Here is a 20797-nt window from a genome sequence, read left to right on the forward strand (position 1 = left end):
TGTCATGCAACCTAAACAGAATTATGTATGGGTATAGGGGCCAAATGGTGATCCTTATGAACAGAAGGTTGTGTTTGATTGGTTTTCTCCTTTTTGTGAAAAATGTATGATGGTTGGGCATTGTTGTTCTCATGAAGAAGATAGATATGATCATTTGAAAAGGGGTGTAAATACAAGAAAGATTGGGTTCCCAAATAAGTACAACAAACAAATGCTGACCTTGTAAAGAAATGATTGCTGCTCCTCCTGCTACACAACCGCAAGCAGCAACAACTGAAGCAACATTTGAGATTATTGTTTAGCCTACTTTGTCTGAAGCCACTAGGAGATCAATGGCTAGACCTATCACTCAAAGAACTGCTCTTGATCCCCTAAGAAAGGAAAATTCTTATAACTAGTGTTGGAGGAACATGGCTTTACTACTATTGAACCAGGGGGGGACTGTATCCTCTCAGGTAAAACATGAGATTTTTATGTTGGAATGTGAGGGGTTGCAATAAACCCTTCAAATTGAGGAAATAAAGGCCTTCTGTGCCGAACAAAAACTTGATATTTGTTGTTTACTGGAGACTAGGGTCAAGTTTCAAAAAAATCTGGAAAAATGTTTAAGAATTGGAGAGTTATTCATAGTTATAACCATGCTATTAATGGTAGAACTTTGGATGGCCTGGAACCCCAAAACTGTTGATATAAGTTGTATTTTCGAGAATGCTCAATGTATTTGTGCTCGAATTTTAAACATGAAAATAAGTGAACATAGTTACCTAGCTAAAATTTATGGCTAACGAGACATAATCTTCAACAATGGACATCCAAAGGGGAGTGTTATGAAATATTATGTGGATGCCCATTATACCCCTAGTATCTTTCCGGAATGTTCTAGATATTAGGATTTATTGTTCTTCAAGCAAACCCTATTCTATTGTATGTATATATACCCCATTGTTCATGGAATAGGACACACAATTGTTCTCTCCTGATTTCTCCTCTCTTTCTCTTTATTTCACAACATATTTCTGATAAAATAAGTTTTTTCCAGATAAAATAAGTTTAGATATTTTCGGGTAAGTTCAGATAATATAAGTTTAGATAATATAAGTTCAGTTAAAATAAGTCGAATAGAAAGGAGCTGTAATTACAACATACATAAGGGTAAACCCATCCAAACACTATGGGGGTGTCTGGGTAGGAGATGTTTGAGAGAAAAAGAGCTTTTTGGAGTGAATTATAGGTTTGACCTTTAGGAAAGCTAATTGGAAGTGTTTGGTTATGAGAGGCTTGGGAGAGAGTTTTGGGGGAGAAAAAGCTAATTTTGTAAAAGTTCAATATAAAAGCCTTTTGCAATTAGAGGTTTAAAAAAGTGGATGAAAATTACTATTTTGTCATACTATTGCCTATAGTTTATACCACTATCAATCTTGTTACCTACATTATTTTCTCCTAAAAACATTACTTACACTTTCTTTTTTCATTTCACCATATTTACTAGACTCGTTTTTTGTTGTAAAATTTTTTATAGTAGTACTTTGAAGCAATTGAAAGCTATTGCAATCATGCTTGAAGTATCATTAGTAATATTTCTCTATTTACAATTAATACATTATTAAAAAAAATTAAACTAAGAATAATTTGTCATAAAAAAATTTGTTTTATTTAGTCAATGTTTATTAAAAAAATAAAGAGAAAACAACAAACAAAATAAACTATTTTTCTAATATTAATAAGAAACAAAGTATGTCAATGTCCTTAATGATCATTTTAAATATTAAACAGCTAACAACTATCGGTTAATTTACCAAACACTTTTACACAAACAACTTGTAACACCCTAATAATTCCTTGCTTTTTATAAAACATTTTCCGACTTAAAACACAGGAATTACCAAGATATTACCGCCACCGTGATAACGGTTATGACTATTTACCAGAATTACGCAGCGGAATTAACTAACTTTCAAAACATATTAAATAAATAGTTAATGATTATGAAAACAAGTTGGAACCGTTGAGGCCCAAAACCAAAGTATTAAACCATTTAAAAAATCCATTAACTATAAATAGTAGCAATAGTAGTAGTCATGACTAAATAAAAGTAGAGTATATAAAGTACAGAAGATTAAACTCTCAACACGAATCCCATGATAACTTCTCCCGCAAGTTATCTCTACAAACCCGCTTTATTAAAATTCTACTCCCCTACAACACAATTGCAATTGATGGATCATCATAGGGTCATTAAGGCAAAGGCCATGACCAGAAGACATGAAGCACGAAGTCAGCAAAAGCTGAGTACGAACAAGCTTGAATAACATTCTATCCTAACATGCTTCACTCGACGAATTAAATAATCCACATGCAAAAGCCATATAATAAACAAATAAACATGGAGACAAGACTCGACACCTGACACGACTTTTGACTCACAGTTTAATAAAAAGTAGATTCGAACGGGTAAAATAAAGTATCCTCAAAAGGAAATAAAAGGGTGATGGGAGCCAACCATACACCAAATAATAAGTCGGGCTACTACCGACAGTCGGGCCATACCGACGGAATTCCAATGAACAACGGCATAAAAAGAAGAATGAAACAACGTCTTGTATCATTCAAGGAGTACAAGTTTTCCGGCAAGACTCCCCCCATTGTTCATACTCAAGGTATATACGTTCCAAGAGTTTTGAAGCTCTTTCGGGTTACACTTTACGTTAATTAGTATGTTATGTTCAAGGCGACTCAAGACTCTACACAAGACATAACAATTAAATAATTAAACAATTCGTCAATGACACTTCATTTTTAATCCTTTAGGACTTGTGATCAAACATGGACTCAAGTGAAATTACTCCCATTGTTCCTTCTCAGAAACACTGTTTGAGATAATCCGACATTGACTATTAACAAGCGGGGTGTGCCCTTAGTACGAATTGTCCTTAATTCAATTCACATAGACTCTCTAACATATTCTACCCCTTGGTAGAATATATATTGCTCTCCGGCAATATTCAGTAGTGTGAGGGGGTCGAAAAAGCACGAGGCTAATGCGTGACCTCGTCCCTCGTGGGCGTGACGTTTCTTTTTGTCGAATCAAGTGTAATTGGATTTCCTGTGAGTTTACACCCAATTGACTAGTAATATAGGAGTCGTCATTCAGTTTTTAACGACAATGAGAAAAACTGACAAAACTCGGTTATCGTGACATAAAGGGAGTGCAATTATGTTTGACCACGACTGCCATAGGTTCCCTTGTGATCCATGGTGTGGGGATCTCTCAACGTACACCCGCAAGGTAGAGATTGAGGGTTCGGGGGACTGTAACTACCGAGAGGAGTACTCGCTCTTCGATAACTCCAGAGGCAGGATATCCTTACTAGCTCAGCATAAATAATTGAAGGGACATGCGTTAACTATTAAACTAATCTGAATTGATTTTAACAATATGCAACACATAATACTGGATCGATCGTGATTATCTTGTTTAGATTGATTTAAGGGACCTAGCATGATAGTTCAATTTCCCAAGATATTATATTTATTAGGCGTGATAGAACAATCAGATTTAATAGTTTAACAGTTTTATAAAAGGGCGAGGAAAGTGATTAAATCATGCAAAGGGACACATTACGACGCACCCTTGAGAGGTGCGTCATGGTTCTCAGAAAACTAACCACTTTGGCTTTGCTATTTCTCTTTTTATTTTACTAATCTCAAGTTTCCGGGCTTAATTCTTCGGCTACAAGGGACAGGATACGTTCTGCTCGATTTTCGGATCGATTGCGACAGAACGCGGGATCAATTTTGCAGCGTGAGGCTTAGGCTTAGGGGTTGGAGTCAATACTCAGAATATGAATTGTGTGTTGTTTCACGTCGAATTTGGGGCTGTATTTATAGGGAAGAGTTCGTGGAAAGATAGAATTGTAGAGCTCTAATCCAAGAATTATTAGGAGAGAACACGTACCTAGGTAATTTCAGCGCCCAGGGCTGGGCGCCGAAGATTTCGGCGCCCAGAGCTAGGCGTTGAAAATAGGGTCTGGGCCGTATTTCCTTGTCAGATTTGGACTCTTAGAATACGGAGTCTTTGAGACTTATCCGAGTCTTTTAGTGCGTATTAACTTTATGAAGGAATGCGTCTGGGCCCGTTACGAACTCTAGGCTCGTTTAGGATTTTAATTAATACGTAACTCTTATTTTCGAAATTATACTAGGAATAGGATTCATCTTGCAAATTCTATCTCTTTTAGGATTTATGTCGGAGTGCAACACCTAATTCTGACAGGTTTCTATCTTTTATGTCTTGCCACTTTTAGCAACTACCCGTTACGGCAGTTACTATTTTTAGCAGGTTTCTATAAATAGCAGGTTTCGGGTGAAATGAAAAGGGTGATTGAGATTCGTTATTTTATAGGAGATGTGTTTCCAAGTGGAGATTTTATGTTCTCATCATCGAACCTTCCCTTTCGGGAATGGGGACAAAAGTAGGTGTCTACAGTTAGCCCCCACTTTGACTGAGTCTCGGGATGAGACGATGGTCAAAGTACTAGACGGAGTGCGTCACACAAGCCATAGTGTATGTGACTTGTTTTGCGAGGGTCTCACGAGCCCCCGAGTGATAACATTTGACTTAAGGGTCATCACTTGAAGTGTCATCACTTGAAGTGTCGACATATCCCTCACGTGTCATTGGGATTTGTCAACGGATAGTATAGAAACTCCCTCACTTTGTCATTGGAAGTATCTAAAGATGCGTAGAAATTCCCTCACTTTTTCATTGGAAGTAGCTATAGATGTTTTCGAAATCAAAGCTATAAAGTGTAATTGGGCCTGGCCAAGCCCAATCACGAGGTAAAAATGTTTTTTTAAAGATTCTCATTTTCAGGGTTAGCTAAACGAGAAACCCCCTTGTTTTTATGGGACGTAAAACGAAGGAAAATCCAGCTCATCGTTCTTTTTGGAAAAACGGAAAACCAATCCTTTAATTTTTGGAAAAAGGGAACACCGAAAAAAGTTATCGGTACGGCGACTAAGGACATGCGCGGTTAGTGGCGCAGGCCCCGCCGGCTAAAGATGGCGAGCCTGTCCGCTGAGGGTGGACGCCCCGTCCGATAGAAGTGGACGAATCTGTTTTGAAATTTGAAAATAAGGACCCACGCGGTTTGTGACGTAGACCCCGCCGGCTGAAGATGGCGAGCCTGTCCGCTGAGGGTGGACGCCCCGTCCGATAGAAGTGGACGAATCTGTTTTAAAATTTGAAAATAAGGACCCACGCGGTTTTTGACGTAGACCCCGCCGGCTGAAGATGGCGAGCATGTCCGCTAAGGGTGGACACCCCGTCCGATAGAAGTGGACGAATCTATTTCGAAATTTGTTCGTTGTTTTTTTAAAATAAGGACCTACGCGGTTTGTGACGTAGCCCCCGCCGGCTGAAGATGGCGAGCCTGTCTGCTAAGGGTGGACACCCCGTCCGATAGGAGTGGACGAAGCTATTTTGAAATTTATTTGTGTTGTTTTGAAAATAAGGACCTACGCGGTTTGTGACGTAGACCCCGCCGGCTGAAGATGGCGAGCCTGTTTTTTGTTTTTTGAAGATTTTTTCGAAAACTGAGGACCTGCGCGGCTAGTGACGCAGACCCCGCCCGCTGAAGGTGGGAGAGCCCTATCCGCTGAGGGTGGACGTCCCTGAATTCGTTTTTTTTAATTTGGAACTCGCGTGGTTCGTGACGCGATCTTGCCCGCTGAAGATGGGCAAGTTCCTATTTCTTTTGTTCATTGTGATTTCTTTTGAGAATTTCCTTTTATTCATTCTTGTAGGAGCGAATTCTTTCGAGGGATGCTCGGATTTAGTTGCAACCTGAATGTGGGTTGACAACGTGTTCAGACGGACCATTATCTTGTGGTCATCTTCTTTCATGGTTTTGAGCTAGTCTTTACGGCTCAATTTTGCCACCACTTGGTTTTTGATCAGAGGACCATGTACAAGTATCAACGGCGACCTTTATTCTGAGGTCGAAATCCGTTTTTCTCTTTGAGATTATCCAAACACTGGACTGTGTATAGCGTAGTCCGGGAATATGATTTTTACTTCGCACACTCTTCGTTGGAGTATATATTTTCTTTCGAGCCCCCAAGCACTCAGGCTTGACGGTCATTTCTTGCCAAGAGAGGTACGTATTTTATAACGTCCTTTAATCATGTTTGGGATCGTGCTCGTATGTGCGAGCGACCTTTATAGTGGTATGCTATTTTGACGAAGTCGTGGAGTGCGACTTCGCTTTCCGGGCGACAAAGTTTATTTTTCAATGATATCAGGTTTAGCTTGGCCCGGATTAATCTTTTGACAAACAAACATTTTTTATTTGAGAAACCAACGACTTAATAATATTTTTTGGTGTTTCGAAGAACGACCTTAATATTTATTTTGCTTTTTGAAAAAATGTACACATATATTCCTTGAGACGAGTCTAAGTTTCGACAAATTTTAATATTCATTTTCACTATTTGGGTGCTAAAGGTGCTTTTGAGCTTGATCTTGATTTCAATAGGGCCTCGTGTCTACCAACACGGTTTTAAGTCCTTTCCTGCTCCGCGTTTTGCGAGATCCGGGCCTTGGGCTGCATTTTCGGCGCCCAAGGCTAGGCGTTAATCATTTCGGCGCCCAGCCGTGGGCGCTGAAAGCCTTATCCTGGCAATTTTTGGTTTTCGGATTTCTTAACGCGTTTCCGAATGGGATCAGGATGTTTATGTCTTCAGGTATATATAGGGGTTAGATACGTCCTTCTTTTCCATCACTCTCAATCTTCCTTTCTCTCGTAATTACTTAGCTTTAATTCTTCCTTGCTTTTGTCATGTCGATTCCTCCCTTCTCCCTCCAACGAGTTGTCAGGCGTTGGCTAAGAGCCCTTACTCCTACAGAAAATGCTTTGTTGAAAGAATACCACTTAAAGGTACTTTTAGGCTTACAACAAATTAATATTGATTATAACTTTCTGTGTGCAGCCCTGAGCTTTTGGGATTCTGATCACCATGTTTTTGTCTTTCGGGGCAATGAAATATGTCCTTTGCCAGATGAATTTGCCGCGATCCTTGGTTATCCTACTAATGCTACTCCTGCCACCCCTGGCACCATTGAAGAGGGTAAAACAACCGTAGGGGCTTTCGTAAGATTAGATGCTAACATGCTCGCTGAGATTGTTGTGGGTGATGAGGTTAATTTGGCAAAGCTTGTAAAACATCACTTTAGACCTAGTAAAAATATGACCGAACAAAAATTGAACATTCGAGGCCTTGTATTTTGTTTGTTGAATCATTATTTGCTGTCGAATAACAATGGCGAGTTCGGTGACATAAGGTTGATCCCGTTGATTAGCCAGACGGAAAGTTGCTATTCTATTATGCCGTTGGTTGTTGCATAGACTTTGTTAAGGGGAGCCCCCTATTGCTGCAGGTAATCGATCTTTCTTTTGCGCACACATATTTTTTTATATTTTTTCGTTTGTCCTGCCTGGAGCTGATTTTCAGCGCCCAGGGCTGGGCGTTAGAATTTTCGGCGCCTGGTCCTGGGCATTGAAACTGCGCCCCAGGTTTCATTTGTTTATTTATTATTGTTTGATCTGATCGTACCCGTTCTTTCTGCAGATTTGGCTCATGGAACGACTTAGGCTCTTAGAAACTCTTGCCGATCCTAAACATTATCGTCCTATAGCTTTGGGTAATCGAAAGTATTTACACCGAGGCCAGGACGAGGCCGAGTGGGCTTCGTTTTTTACTCATGGTATCTGTTCTATTAAGTGGGTGGTACCGTGGTGGGGTTTGACTACTATGACGGGGGGTTCTGATGTGTCAGTTTATGTTTCTTTGTTGGGGCTATCTCGGCCCATCTATATCTTTCATTACCGAGTCATGCGTCAATACGGCTTAAGGCAGACTATCCCATTTTCTGATACAGTACCACATAAAGTAGCGGCCTTTTCACAAGCACGGGTTCAAGCATGGGCTAAGTATTATGATGGTCTCCCGCGTTGGGCCATGGCTACAAATGGCTTTGTGGGTCTTTCTGAAAACTACAAGTTGTGGATGAGTTCCGATGATAAAGCTGTGAGGACCGAGGCTCGAAATGGTGAGCCGGCTGAGCTTTTGATACCTCGCATTCGGGTTAGGTATGAGGGCCGTGATTCTGCCAATCCTCGCACCCATGGTATTAAGACTGTGAAAGCTCGTCCTGATCGAAAGCGAAAGGAAGTTCCTCCCCGTTCCAGTTCTAGGCCTAAGAAGATGCCTAACATGAAGGGGCCTGCTGTTGCTAAAACAAATGCAAGCTCTCGCGGAGATCGTCGCCGGAACAATGTATGGGTTAGGAAAGCTCAGCCGCTAGTAGAACCAGTGATTAATCTAGTTGATGTTGATAATCCTTCCCCCACCATCGTTTGTGCCCTTGAGGCTGAGCGGGCTTTAACTGTTCAAACTGATAATGTTTCTGAGGCCTTGGCATCTTTGGAAGTTAGTGTCCAGGAGCCGGTTCTTATGGAGGTTGATATAGGGGCAGCGCAGAAACCTGTGGGGGTGGACCCCGCGAACATTGCCCTTTACAAGACTTTATTTGATGATTCGGAAGAACTAGAGTAGTGTAGTTCTTGCTAGGGTGTAGGTGCCCTTTATTTATTTCAGTTGTGTTTGTTTTTCATTCCTTAGCACTTTTGTTTTCCTTCTTATCATTTTTTAATAAAGGCGTATTTTATTTTTACTTTCATTTTTTTGCTCCTCCTCTTTTTTCATTTTTTATATATTTGCTCATGTCTAACACTTTTGCACAACATATATATATTTTACTTGATTGGACCGAATCCACAAATAGGATTGCCTACGTATCTTTGTTAAATAATTTTAACTTAGAATCAGGTCGCGCGTAGTTCTAGCTAGAATAAATTCTAGGATGCCGAATTTAATAGATATGCTCTGAGGTGGAAACATATTATTTGCTCGGTGAGATGAGTGAAGTTTTATCATTATTTTAATCTGCTGTTTTTGCCGTAAGCCATAAATGAAATTCCATGTGTTTTTTTTGTTTTTTGTACTACGGCTATTTTTCGGTACAACTATTTTTCGGTATGCATATCTGAATACGTGTTGTACCCCCCCAATTGTTCGTTATTTTTCCGTTATGTGCGGATAAAATGACGAGCACTTGTGGGCAAAATTTGGCAGGCAGAGAGTTCCAACGCCCAGGCTGGGGCGTCAAAGATTTCGGCGCCCAGCCCTGGGCGTTGAAAATGATTTCTGGGCGGTCTTTTTTTTTTCGACGCTTTGCTTCACATGTTCTTGCATTTATTATATTTTTTTTGCTCTCTTTTTTGTTTTACTTTTTTACTCGTATTGAAATCAATTTTGACGCTATTTCGGAGGCTTTTTTGACTGTTAGCGTGACACGCATTTTTGCCCGGATTAATTTTTTCTATTCATGACTTGAAACGGTTTTGAGAAATAGGGTTAGTGTGCGGAAGATATGAAGATCTTTGTGTAGGCTTTTTGAGTGGGTTGAGGTGCGCGTTGACGTGGGGGGCGGTGTTTACTATTTTATGAATTTATTTTGAGCAACATTTGCATTGTTTGGATTTGATTCCTTTTTGATTTCTTTGGGTTGCATGGGTTAGACCCTTATGTTTTAGGGATGGTGTGGTTCACTTTGTGGGTTTTCGGGTATTGATGTCGACGTCACGATTCAAGACCGAGTGGGCCTTGTTTATCGGGTCTAGAGTGGGCTGCTTCTTTGTTTTTGTATTTGCAACTTTGGTGCTTATTTAGTGTTAGAATAGAAGTTTTTAGGAGAAATCTTACGCCTTTATTAATTTGGAAAGTAAGGAAAACATACTGAAATAAAATTTGCCTATATTCTAAGGGGTCTTAGGACCTTCTAAAGCCTTTATTTTTTCAATCAATCTAAAGAACTACTAGGCGCTTTTTTACTAAGGTGCTCTATATGGCTCGAGCCTTGGTTTTAGTCTCGTAAAACTTTGGTTCTTCGCCGGTACTCATCTTGAATTCCATTCCTTTTGCGTTGACCCACTGACATGTCTTCACCCATCCGTTCTCGGCCTCTTCTAGTGTTGATGCAGGAGAGATTAACCGGGTTGGATCAAAACCTTCATCTTGTAAAGCTAGGGTAGTCATCAAAGTCTCATCCTTCATAGGCCTCGATTCGTTAAACAATGTCCATAGAGCCTGGTTGTCCAATATTTCAGCTGTTTTGGACTTGGTGAGGTGATGTGCCTCATCCATGGTGTGGCAGTCATGGAAAATTTCAAATCCGGGTTTTAGCAAGCCATCCTGAACGAAGGGTTCAGGGAAATCACAGCATGGGTGTTCTTCTCCTTCCCGAACGAACATTCCGTTAAGAGTTCTTTGATACGGGGGAAGAAAGGTGGTTTGTTTGGCCTTAGCTGGATTAAGGCGTAGCCCAGACAAGCGGGCAACAATATCTTCCTCCGTTGGTTCATAGCCTAGGCCAAAGGGAGTAGATTTGTTGGGTAGAGGATAAAACGTGCATTCCTTCTTCCTTATGCCCAATGGGGTTCCTGGAAAATAACCTTGAGCTAACAACATTTTAGGGATGACTCGGGATGCGCGCGGGTCTAGGAATGCTGAATCGTAGTCCTCGATGAACTAGATGGCTTCATCCATTTGAAAACCGTAAAGGTCGTCTGCAGTTTCGGCCGTTCCAACCATAGTACAACTGATGTCGAGAGGAGGGGCGCGGATTTCCAGAATTACCCCGTTATGGTTAAGTTTAACCATTTGGTGCAAGGTAGAAGCCACACCTCCTAAGTCATGGAGCCAAGGTCGCCCCAAGAGGAGGTTGAAAGTGTTAGGTTATGATACATATGAATAAACATAAATCATGCGGAAAACCCATAATGCCAGGAAACATATTATTTACACATAATCATTTAGCATAATTCAGATGCATACACTTTGTAGCGTACCCTCCCTAGCTGCACCTGAACCGAACAAGAACAAGTCTTTAGGACTCCAAGTGTCGTCCCTCCGTAGATAGTCCACAGCACGTCCGGATCCGCCTTAAGATTGACCAACTAGAATCGCCCTTAAGGTTACTAGGATTTTCGGCTAATAGGTTGCAAGTGTTTGGCTGATTTTTGCTTCAAAATCTTACCTTTAGAATACTTCAAAAATCTCTGTAAATATGTGACCCTAGGCACCTATTTATAGAGTTTATGGAAAAGAATTATAATCCTACTAGGATATGGATTTATTAATTAGAATCCTATTAGAACTCTAACTAATAAATTTAATGTTTTTAGGATTAGGATTTAATCAATGCACGAATTCCGATAGGATTAGGATTCGTTACGAACACGAGCGTCGCACGACCACGAGGGAAGCACGCACCGCGCAGGCCTTACGGCCCACACGCATGAGCGCTGCCTCGCTGCCCACGAAATAGCCATTAAGTTCCATCCTTTGAAAGGACTTAAAACAAACTAGATGACCCTACAACTAATGTAGCATTGCCATGCTTCATTTCCCACTTGTAGGCCATTAGTGTAGCCTAGCTTCCATTGTTTGAGTTATTACCGAAGTAAGAACCTCAAGCGGTATATGATACCAAGGAAGTTTGATTGCTAGTTCACTTCTATTTAAACATAAACTTATAGGTAGAAACGGAATCGTAAATTCCTTTCATTTGTTCCTTGTTTTCCTATTTCTTGTACCCTTTCTTATAGTCTTAAGAATTGACTTCTCTAGTGTTGACTTTTATACTTTGTTAGACATGTCCAATGTCACTCCAACAAAGTTCTTACCATTTATGTTGAATATTCTGTTTCAACTAGATAATCTTACCAGAAGCTTCTAAAGTTCTCTAAGCATCGATCTATTTGAATGTCTAGGGACTAGACTCATTCGAGAATTAAATGGAAAAAAGATTTTAGGTTGTTAACCATTGGTAAAGCTGAGCGTTTAAACTCAATGCTTTATGATCTCAAAACTACATTGTATTTTGAATTCACAAGCACCAATCGGTTTGCCATTCGACTTTGATACTCGAAAACAACCATAAAAGTCGATATAAGAAACGTACATTTTAAATTGCTTACTTTCTCTCATTTCCGTGAATCGTTCTTGGATTCACTACCAATCGAGGAAATTTATTGTTACCTTTCTAACAGGATTTACTGCAGTGCAAGATATTTAATTATAAACAATAATTAAAACATACATTGAAGCATGAAAAGTCTAAACATTTATCATGGGTAATAACTTGAAAATTAAAGCATTCATGCAATTTAAACAAGTCATTAGCATTTTATTCGAATTTATTGTTCCGGCAGGTGTGAATAAAATGATTCCAAGACCCTAAAACCATTGAAGAATTAAGCACATTATGTATTTTGACTCAATTCTAAAACATTTTAGGTAAGCAAAAGCCTTTTGCTAATAGTCTAGAAACTACTCTTGGTTGATAGGTACGTCTAAGAACTTATTAGGTAAACCTATCGATTTTGCCACGACATAAAAGGACTCCTTACTTATATCGTTGAGTTTCACCAAAACTAACATGTACTCACAATTATTTGTGTACCTTACCCCTTTAGGACCAATAAGTAACACCTCGCTGAGCGAAAACTATTACTAGATTGATGTAAAGGATATCCAAGTAAGTGTTTATTTTGGCATGGCACCTTTTAACTCAATTTTTAAGTTTGGAACTTAAGGCTCTTACTATGTTGGTTAGATTTTAAGTGAACTAAAATCCTTAATCATGCAACATAATCAAGCCACAATCTCATGCATAATTAAGACATATTTAAAGCAATAAATAACTTAAAGCATGCATAAGATAAATGTGATCTAGTATGGCCCGACTTCATCTTGAAGCTTCAACTTCAAAGTCCGTCATGAAAATGGATTGAAAACTCCGTCTTGAATTTCACCGTGGGAGGCGCCATTTTCTTCAAATAGGATAAACTATAATTAAACTAATTACAACTATTTGATGGTACGCAGACCATATTTGAATTGAAAAACAAATTTGGTGCATTAGACCAATTACATTCAAATCAATGGTACCCAGACCATATTTTCTATCCTATTTGGGCCATACTAGTCACTCCATAACCTGCAAAACAGTACATATACAATATATACCATTCATCCATTCATTATCATGAATGGCCCACATAGCTGGTTAGTGCATCACATAAATATTTGCAGCAATTAATCAAGGGCACCAATAATCTACCAATTATTCAGTCCTTATTAATTCTAATCAAGTTGTTTAACCTTAAAGGATTTGTAGACCTAATCAAGAGTTTATGACTAAAAGGCTCCCACTTAAACCAATAAATTCATATGCTTTACTAATTTTAAACATAAAAATGTATTTCTAGTCTAACCGGAAACATACAAATTTAATTAAAATTTAAAGCTCATATAAAATTTATAATCGAATCCATTAATTTAATTTATTTCAGTTGAATTAAACGAATTTAAATTAATTCAAGGTTTAATTTTAGTGAAATAATTAGTGTAAATAAAATTTATAATAATTATAATACTCAAAATTAAAATCCGAGAAAACAATTTAAATTATTAATTTTAAAATTAATTCAAATTATTTCCGAACTGAAAATTCAAAATTAAATTTGAAACGACTCAATCGAGACACGACGAGGCACTTGGGCTTGCGCCCCAAGCCCCATCGAGTGCACGAGGCTTAGCGCCCCTTGATTGTTCGTACAGCAACACGCAAGCAACCACACGCAACGCAGCACTGCAGGCCACGCTGCGCGCGCGCTTGCTCGCTCGTCGCGCCTGCAGGCCACACGCAACGCAGCACTGCAGGCCACGCTGCGCGCGCCCGCTTGCTCGTCGCCTTGCGTCTGCTTGCTTGCTGGGCGTGGCAGCGCGCGCTGTGGCACAGCACGCTTGCTGCCCACACGCGTCTGCCACTGGCTTGCGCCTTGCCCTTCGCCCTTGCCCACTCGCCGACATGCGCACAACATTCGACACAGGGCAGCGTGCTGCCTTGTGCTCGTGTGCCATGGCCCTTGCTCGTTGCATCGTACCGCATGGGCGACGAGGTCCCTTGCTCGTCGTCGCATGCCCGCACTATACAACACCCCTTAAGGGTAACACGTAGCGTCCATTGCTTTGTGCGTGCAAGTTTCATGAGCGAATTGCATAAAATTAAAACTTTTATTTCCAAAATTAATGACAAATTAATAAATCATATTAATTTCATAATTTTAGGGCGAAAAATCGAAAATTTATTAATCAATTAATTTCCGATTAACATGGATTCAAATATAGGTCATAAAAATTTAAAATTTAACACAAATTATCAATTTTTATGGTGGTTTTTAATCATTGGTACCTAATTAAATTATTAATTAATTATGAAAATCAAATCAATTCTAAATTATTCGAATTTCAACAAATTAATCATAATTAAAAATTAGGTTGTATAATTAACAAGGCTAGGCATTCAAACTTGTTAAACATATACAGTAGGTCAATCAAAGATTCAAGATTTATCAACAAGAATCGCAAATATTCAATTTAACATCTTAAATTTACAAACTTTTGCGTTCGAATAACTAAAACCTCCGAAAAGTCATATTTAGGCTTCGAATTTGGGAATTCTGGGTTCGGCCGAAAATTATTATTTTTGTCAAAATTTTAGAATGCCTTTTACATGCGGAATTGACACAAAAATCACTCGATTTGGATGAGTAACGAAGAAACTGCCGAAAAACTGCGTACATATAATTAAATAAACGCAATTTGCAATTAATTACGAAAATTAATCACCCCTTTAATTCTTTGCAAATTTGTAAAATTTAACCATGTTCATGCAATTTAGATTATGAAAATAATAAGAGGCTCGTGATACCACTGTTAGGTTATGATACATATGAATAAACATAAATCATGCAGAAAAACCATAATGCCAGGAAACATATTATTTACACATAATCATTTAGCATAATTCAGATGCATAGACTTTGTAGCGTGCCCTCCCTAGCTGCGCCCGAACCGAACAAGAACAAGTCTTTAGGACTCCAAGTGTCGTCCCTCCGTAGATAGTCCACAGCACGTCCGGATCCGCCTTAAGACTGACCGACTAGAATCGCCCTTAAGGTTACTAGGATTTTCGGCTAATAGGTTGCAAGTGTTTGGCTGATTTTTGCTTCAAAATCTTACCTTTAGAATACTTCAAAGATCTCTGTAAAATGTGACCCTAGGCACCTATTTATAGAGTTTATGGAAAGGAATTATAATCCTACTAGGATATGGATTTATTAATTAGAATCCTATTAGAACTCTAAATAATAAATTTAACTTTTTTAGGATTAGGATTTAATCAATGCACGAATTCCGATAGGATTAGGATTCGTTACGAACACGAGCGTCGCACGACCACGAGGGAAGCACGCACCGCGCAGGCCTTGCGGCCCACACGCATGAGCGCTGCCTCGCAGCCCACGAGCACGCTCAGCGCGCGCGCCAGCAGCCTTGCTGGGCCTGGCCTTGCGCTGGGCCTGGCGAGGCTTGTGGCCTTCGTGTTGGGCGCTCGGCTTGCTGGGCGTGGGCCTGGCTTCGTGCTGGGCCTTCGTCAAGCAAGCCTCGTCCGATGCTAATTCGTACGATGCGCTTCCGATTAAATTCCCGGTTCCGGAATTCATTTCCGATATGAAAAATATTTAATATTTCCGATTCCGAAATTAATTTCCGTTTCGAACAAATGTTTAATATTTCCGTTTCCGGAATTATTTTCCGATTCTGACAATATTTCCGTTTCCGGCAACATTTCCGATTCCGACAATATTTCCATTTCCGATAATATTTTCCAATACGTACCATGTTTCCGTTTCCGGTAACATCTACGACTTGGATAATATTTATATTTCCGATACGATCCATATTTCCGATTCCGGCAATATCATCGTTTCCGGAGTATTCATTTCTTGCTTGTGACGATCTCAGCTCCCACTGAAACCAAGATCCGTCGATTCCGAATATCCATAGATTGAGTATTTAATGCCATTAAATACTTGATCCGTTTACGTACTATTTGTGTGACCCTACGGGTTCAGTCAAGAATAAGCTGTGGATTAATATCATTAATTCCACTTGAACTGAAGCGGCCTCTAGCTAGGCATTCAGCTCACTTGATCTCACTGAATTATTAACTTGTTAATTAATACTAAACCGCATTTATTGGACTTAACATTAAATGCATACTTGGACCAAAGGAATTATTTCCTTCAGTCTCCCACTTGTCCTTAGGGACAAGTGTGCATTTCCTAATTCCTTCGTCGCTCGATGCTTGCTCTTGAACATAAGGTAAGAGTTGTCATCCTTATCATGTCCAGAGGTGTTTCTCGGTTTCAGAGTTCAACTGATCAAATAAAACAGATAATCATAGCCTATGATTCATCTGAGCACGGCCATGCATTTTACAGTTTCTAGCTCTCCGAGTGGCCTTGTACAACTTTCAGCATCTCATCCCGATTTATGGGAGGACAATCCCAATCTTGTGATCTTGAGATTAGACTTCGTTTGATAGGTGATTACCTGAGCGTTGCCTTTATAGCCTCCTTTTAAGGTGCGACGGTTGGTCAACGTCAAAGCAACCAGTTCTCAAACAAGTAATCTCAAATCACTCAGGTATTGAGGATTTAGTGTCTAATAATTTTAATGAAATTTACTTATGACAGATTTTCATCACTTACAGTAAAGTTTCATAGGTCTGTCCGATACTAGTCTTCACAAAGTAAGTATCTATGCAAATGATTGCGACATTGCCATGTCCACATAGTTCAAGAAACAGAACTACTAGTCATCTTGCATTCTAGTCGTCTAACGTTTTCTATGCGTCCAATTTTATAGAAAACTCCGACCAGGTACCATTTTCAACTTTTGACATTCAAGTTCACTTGATAGATATTTCTTAGTCACAGGACTGGTCCTGACAGTCTATCTTGAATATATCGTCAAATTGAAGGGACTCATCATTTAATACTAAACCAAGATTAAATGGAATATGAAAATTCATTTCATATATGATAAATGTTCAACCCTTATGTTTTACAACCATGGGTCTCAAACCCATTTTTAAAACAGTTCATGAAATTCAAAGCTATGCTTGATTTCCAGTGCTACAACGTGAGTGTTGCTTCTCACTTGTTGCATAGGTTTAGTTATCATGCTTTGCCAATCTTAATATCCTTTTCATCGAATGTTCATCGAGATATGATGATAAGATCTTTTGAGTATGTTTATTTTGTGATCTAGTCTTTCTTGCTTAAATAGTGGTTCTACGCATTTTGCAATGAAGAACTATTAAGTCAACAGACATGTGATCTACCCAAGTTCAATGAAGAACTCTTTAACATAAACAACCCTGTTTTATTGCTTCTTAGGCAATAAGTACTTTTACTTCAACTGTTTAGGTTGCTAGTGATGCTTTGTTTGGATTTACTTATCCAAGCAGTTCACAGATATGTGGAAGACTTTCCAGCTGTATCTTTGGAACATAGAAATTAATATTTTAATTTCCCACGCAACAACTCATGGTCTCCAACCCATGTTGCCATTTTCAAAACACGATGCTCTATAGCTCGTCCTTGCCAATGGTTAACTCCAAGGGAATCTTGCTTGATCCTTTGCCAGTGTTTATGCGTGTAGCATCAATATTTAGCATATCTTTATTTCCTTGAATCAAGAACTTTCCTATGTACCTTTTCAAGTACCATAAGTTTTTCTTGATCTCAATCTAGTTGATCTTCACTTAGATCAATAGAGACTGGTATATGTTCGTCATGCCTAAAGCCATACAATACGTTTTTGGCGATCCTTATATTATATCATACATGATAAATTCTTTTGCAGAATAATTCCCAATTGAATTCTATTCATGTAATTTTAGCTCATCTAGTTTCAGTAGATACTAATTCCAGCTAAATTCTTTGACATATAATATAGGTTAAGAATCTCACTTAGATCCTTTGATGTTTAACTTAGTAAACGCTTATACATAGTTCAAACATCTTTTACTTAGATTTATTCACATGGGTCGAATATCTCCAATGGAGTATTCCGTGTTTGATTTAGTAAATGCCATTACTTAATCCAAAACAATATTATAAGATCTTTGTAAATAGATCTTAAAACCCAATATGTACTAAGTTTCTCCTTGGTCCATCATTGATGAATAATTTCAAATCTAAGTCTTTAGCATTTGAATGTTATTTCACAATAGAGAGATATGTGTGTGATACACATAGGACCAATTAAGTTTTACGTACTCCCACTAAACTTCTTATATATCTATAAGAATTATGTACATTTTATGAAACTAAAATACTTATTAGCTTCACTAAAATACATTCCAATTCCCAATTGCTTGCTTAAATCTGTACTTAGATTTCATAAGCCAGCATTCATTTCAAGCATTATTTGGATCCACAAATCCTATGACATGCCATGTACATAGTTTTCTTCCAACATTTGATTGAGGAATACGCTTTGTCATCCAATTGCCATATGTACCAATATGCAATCATTGCTTGAATTATAGAATTAAGCATTGCGATTTTGCATGAGGTTTCAACACAATCCACACCGTGAATTTGCTTGTAACCTTTAGCAACTAATCTAGCTTTGTGTGTGAACACAATTTCATGTTTGATGGTTTTTATCCTTAAAACAAACTTGCAACCAATAGGTGTGAAACTATTCTTGCAAATCAACAAAATTTCAATTTTGTCATCAAAACATTGAGTATGTTTTATGGCCTCTAACCATTTAAAACATTTGAGTCTATATATGGCCTCTAACCATTTTAGGGAACCTGAATTTCGTCATAGCTTTCTTACAAGTCACAAACTCATTAATCTACATGATAGTAGTTTGACTGTAAGTTGTAGGTTTCTTCACTATCTAATAGAAGAATTGCATAGTGACCTGAACTCCATGTTTCTTCCCTATCTAATAGAAGAATCTCATAGTTTCAGTGACTTGAACTCTATGCCTACTAGGGTATAGAACATCGATCAAACAATAGAATATCAACAGCCACTTGAAAGTCCTTTGAATATTCTGTTCTCCTTGAAGAGATATCTATTCTTTAAAGCCACTTCTAAAGTCCTTAAAGAATACGTGTTCGGATTTTCTAAAGAACTTCGAAAAGCCTCCGGAATGTCCGTTTATGTTTGTTGTTCGCCTCGAAGACTTTCGAGGTCTATTTTCTCCCACTTGTCATTTTGGAAACGAATCTCCAAAAGGACATCATTTCGAGTAAACAAACATTATGTTCTAAAAAATTCGTGGTAGAAACAATACCCTTGTGTCTCATTTGAATAAATCACAATGAAACATATATCTATTCTTGGGCCTTAGTTTGTTGAATAACAAACGCTAAGCTCCTACTGAGTTTAGGAACTCTTTAGATATATTATGAAAAGATATTCTGAATTTACTTTTCAATAGCTTTGACGAATTTGGTTTAGTTTGGTGGTAGTTGAGCATTTTGTTTAGAAATTATAGGAAAATTCTTTATGATTCATCATTGATCGAATCAAGTACTAATTGACTTCGATCATTCCAACGTAGATATGCCATATCTTATGGAGCTAGATCGTGAAATTACAACACACCATCATTGATGATCATTCTTGGTATAAGTAATCAACAATATGATCTAACCTAGATCTTTATGATTTCTTGCCAAGTGGATTTTATACTTCTGAATCTTTGAACTAGCCAAACAGATTCAATCTTATATCACTTTGAGTAAATAAACCTATATTCACTCAAATCTATGTGAAATAATAAAGTCACAAAATCTTTCTTTAGCTTTGAACTCTATTGTCTAGACGTTCTAACAATAGTTCATATCTTTTGCTACTTTCAACAAGTAAGACTAGTTGTCTTAAATTGATCTAGAAATCAATGAACTTTCAAAAGTCCATCAAAATAGAGCTTTTGAATGTTAACTTGTTGATATGGTCTAAGCAACAATGCCAAAGATTAGTGGAACTCAAATCAAGGGGTTGATTTGAACCTAGTAAAGTTCTTATTGTTAAAGAGTTGTTTGTTTTAATCAAGCATATTGACTCAACCCGTAATTGACCATTTCATTCAAATAAACAAACAAACATTATTTTTGTTTTTCTTGAATGTGAGTCTTTCTGTGTTTGAAAACAGAAATTTAGGTATGCTGATTATGGAACAAAATAGCCATTAAGTTCCAGCCTTTGAAAGGACTTAAAACAAACTAGATGACCCTACAACTAATGTAGCATTGTCATGCTTCATTTCCCACTTGTAGGCCATTAATGTAGCCTAGCTTCCATTGTTTGAGTTATTACCGAAGTAAGAACCTCAAGCGGTATATGATACCAAGGAAGTTTGATTGCTAGTTCACTTCTCTTTAAACATAAACTTATAGGTAGAAACGGAATCGTAAATTCCTTTCATTTGTTCCTTGTTTTCCTATTTCTTGTACCCTTTCTTATAGTCTTAAGAATTGACTTCTCTAGTGTTGACTTTTATACTTTGTTAGACATGTCCAATGTCACTCCAACAAAGCTCTTACCATTTATGTTGAATATTCTGTTTCAACTAGATGATCTTACCAGAAGCTTCTAAAGTTCTCTAAGCATCGATCTATTTGAATGTCTAGGGACTAGACTCATTCGAGAATTAAATGGAAAAAAGATTTTAGGTTGTTAACCATTGGTAAAACTGAGCGTTTAAACTCAATGCTTTATGATCTCAAAACTAC

General features: G+C 38.2%; 1 protein-coding gene across 1 annotated transcript; it reads left to right on the plus strand.

Annotated features, from left to right (window-relative positions):
* The first annotated feature begins 6456 nt into the window (after nt 1-6456).
* LOC130461095 (uncharacterized) lies at nt 6457-8795 on the plus strand. The gene is made up of 2 exons (XM_056829025.1): nt 6457-7438; nt 7630-8795. Exon 2 carries the CDS (start codon nt 7639-7641, stop codon nt 8614-8616), a length of 978 nt encoding a protein of 325 aa, XP_056685003.1. The 5' UTR covers nt 6457-7438; nt 7630-7638; the 3' UTR covers nt 8617-8795.
* The last annotated feature ends 12002 nt before the right edge of the window (nt 8796-20797 follow it).

This window comes from Spinacia oleracea, chromosome 5, assembly GCF_020520425.1.
Source record: "Spinacia oleracea cultivar Varoflay chromosome 5, BTI_SOV_V1, whole genome shotgun sequence".
NCBI classification, from domain to species: domain Eukaryota; kingdom Viridiplantae; phylum Streptophyta; class Magnoliopsida; order Caryophyllales; family Amaranthaceae; genus Spinacia; species Spinacia oleracea.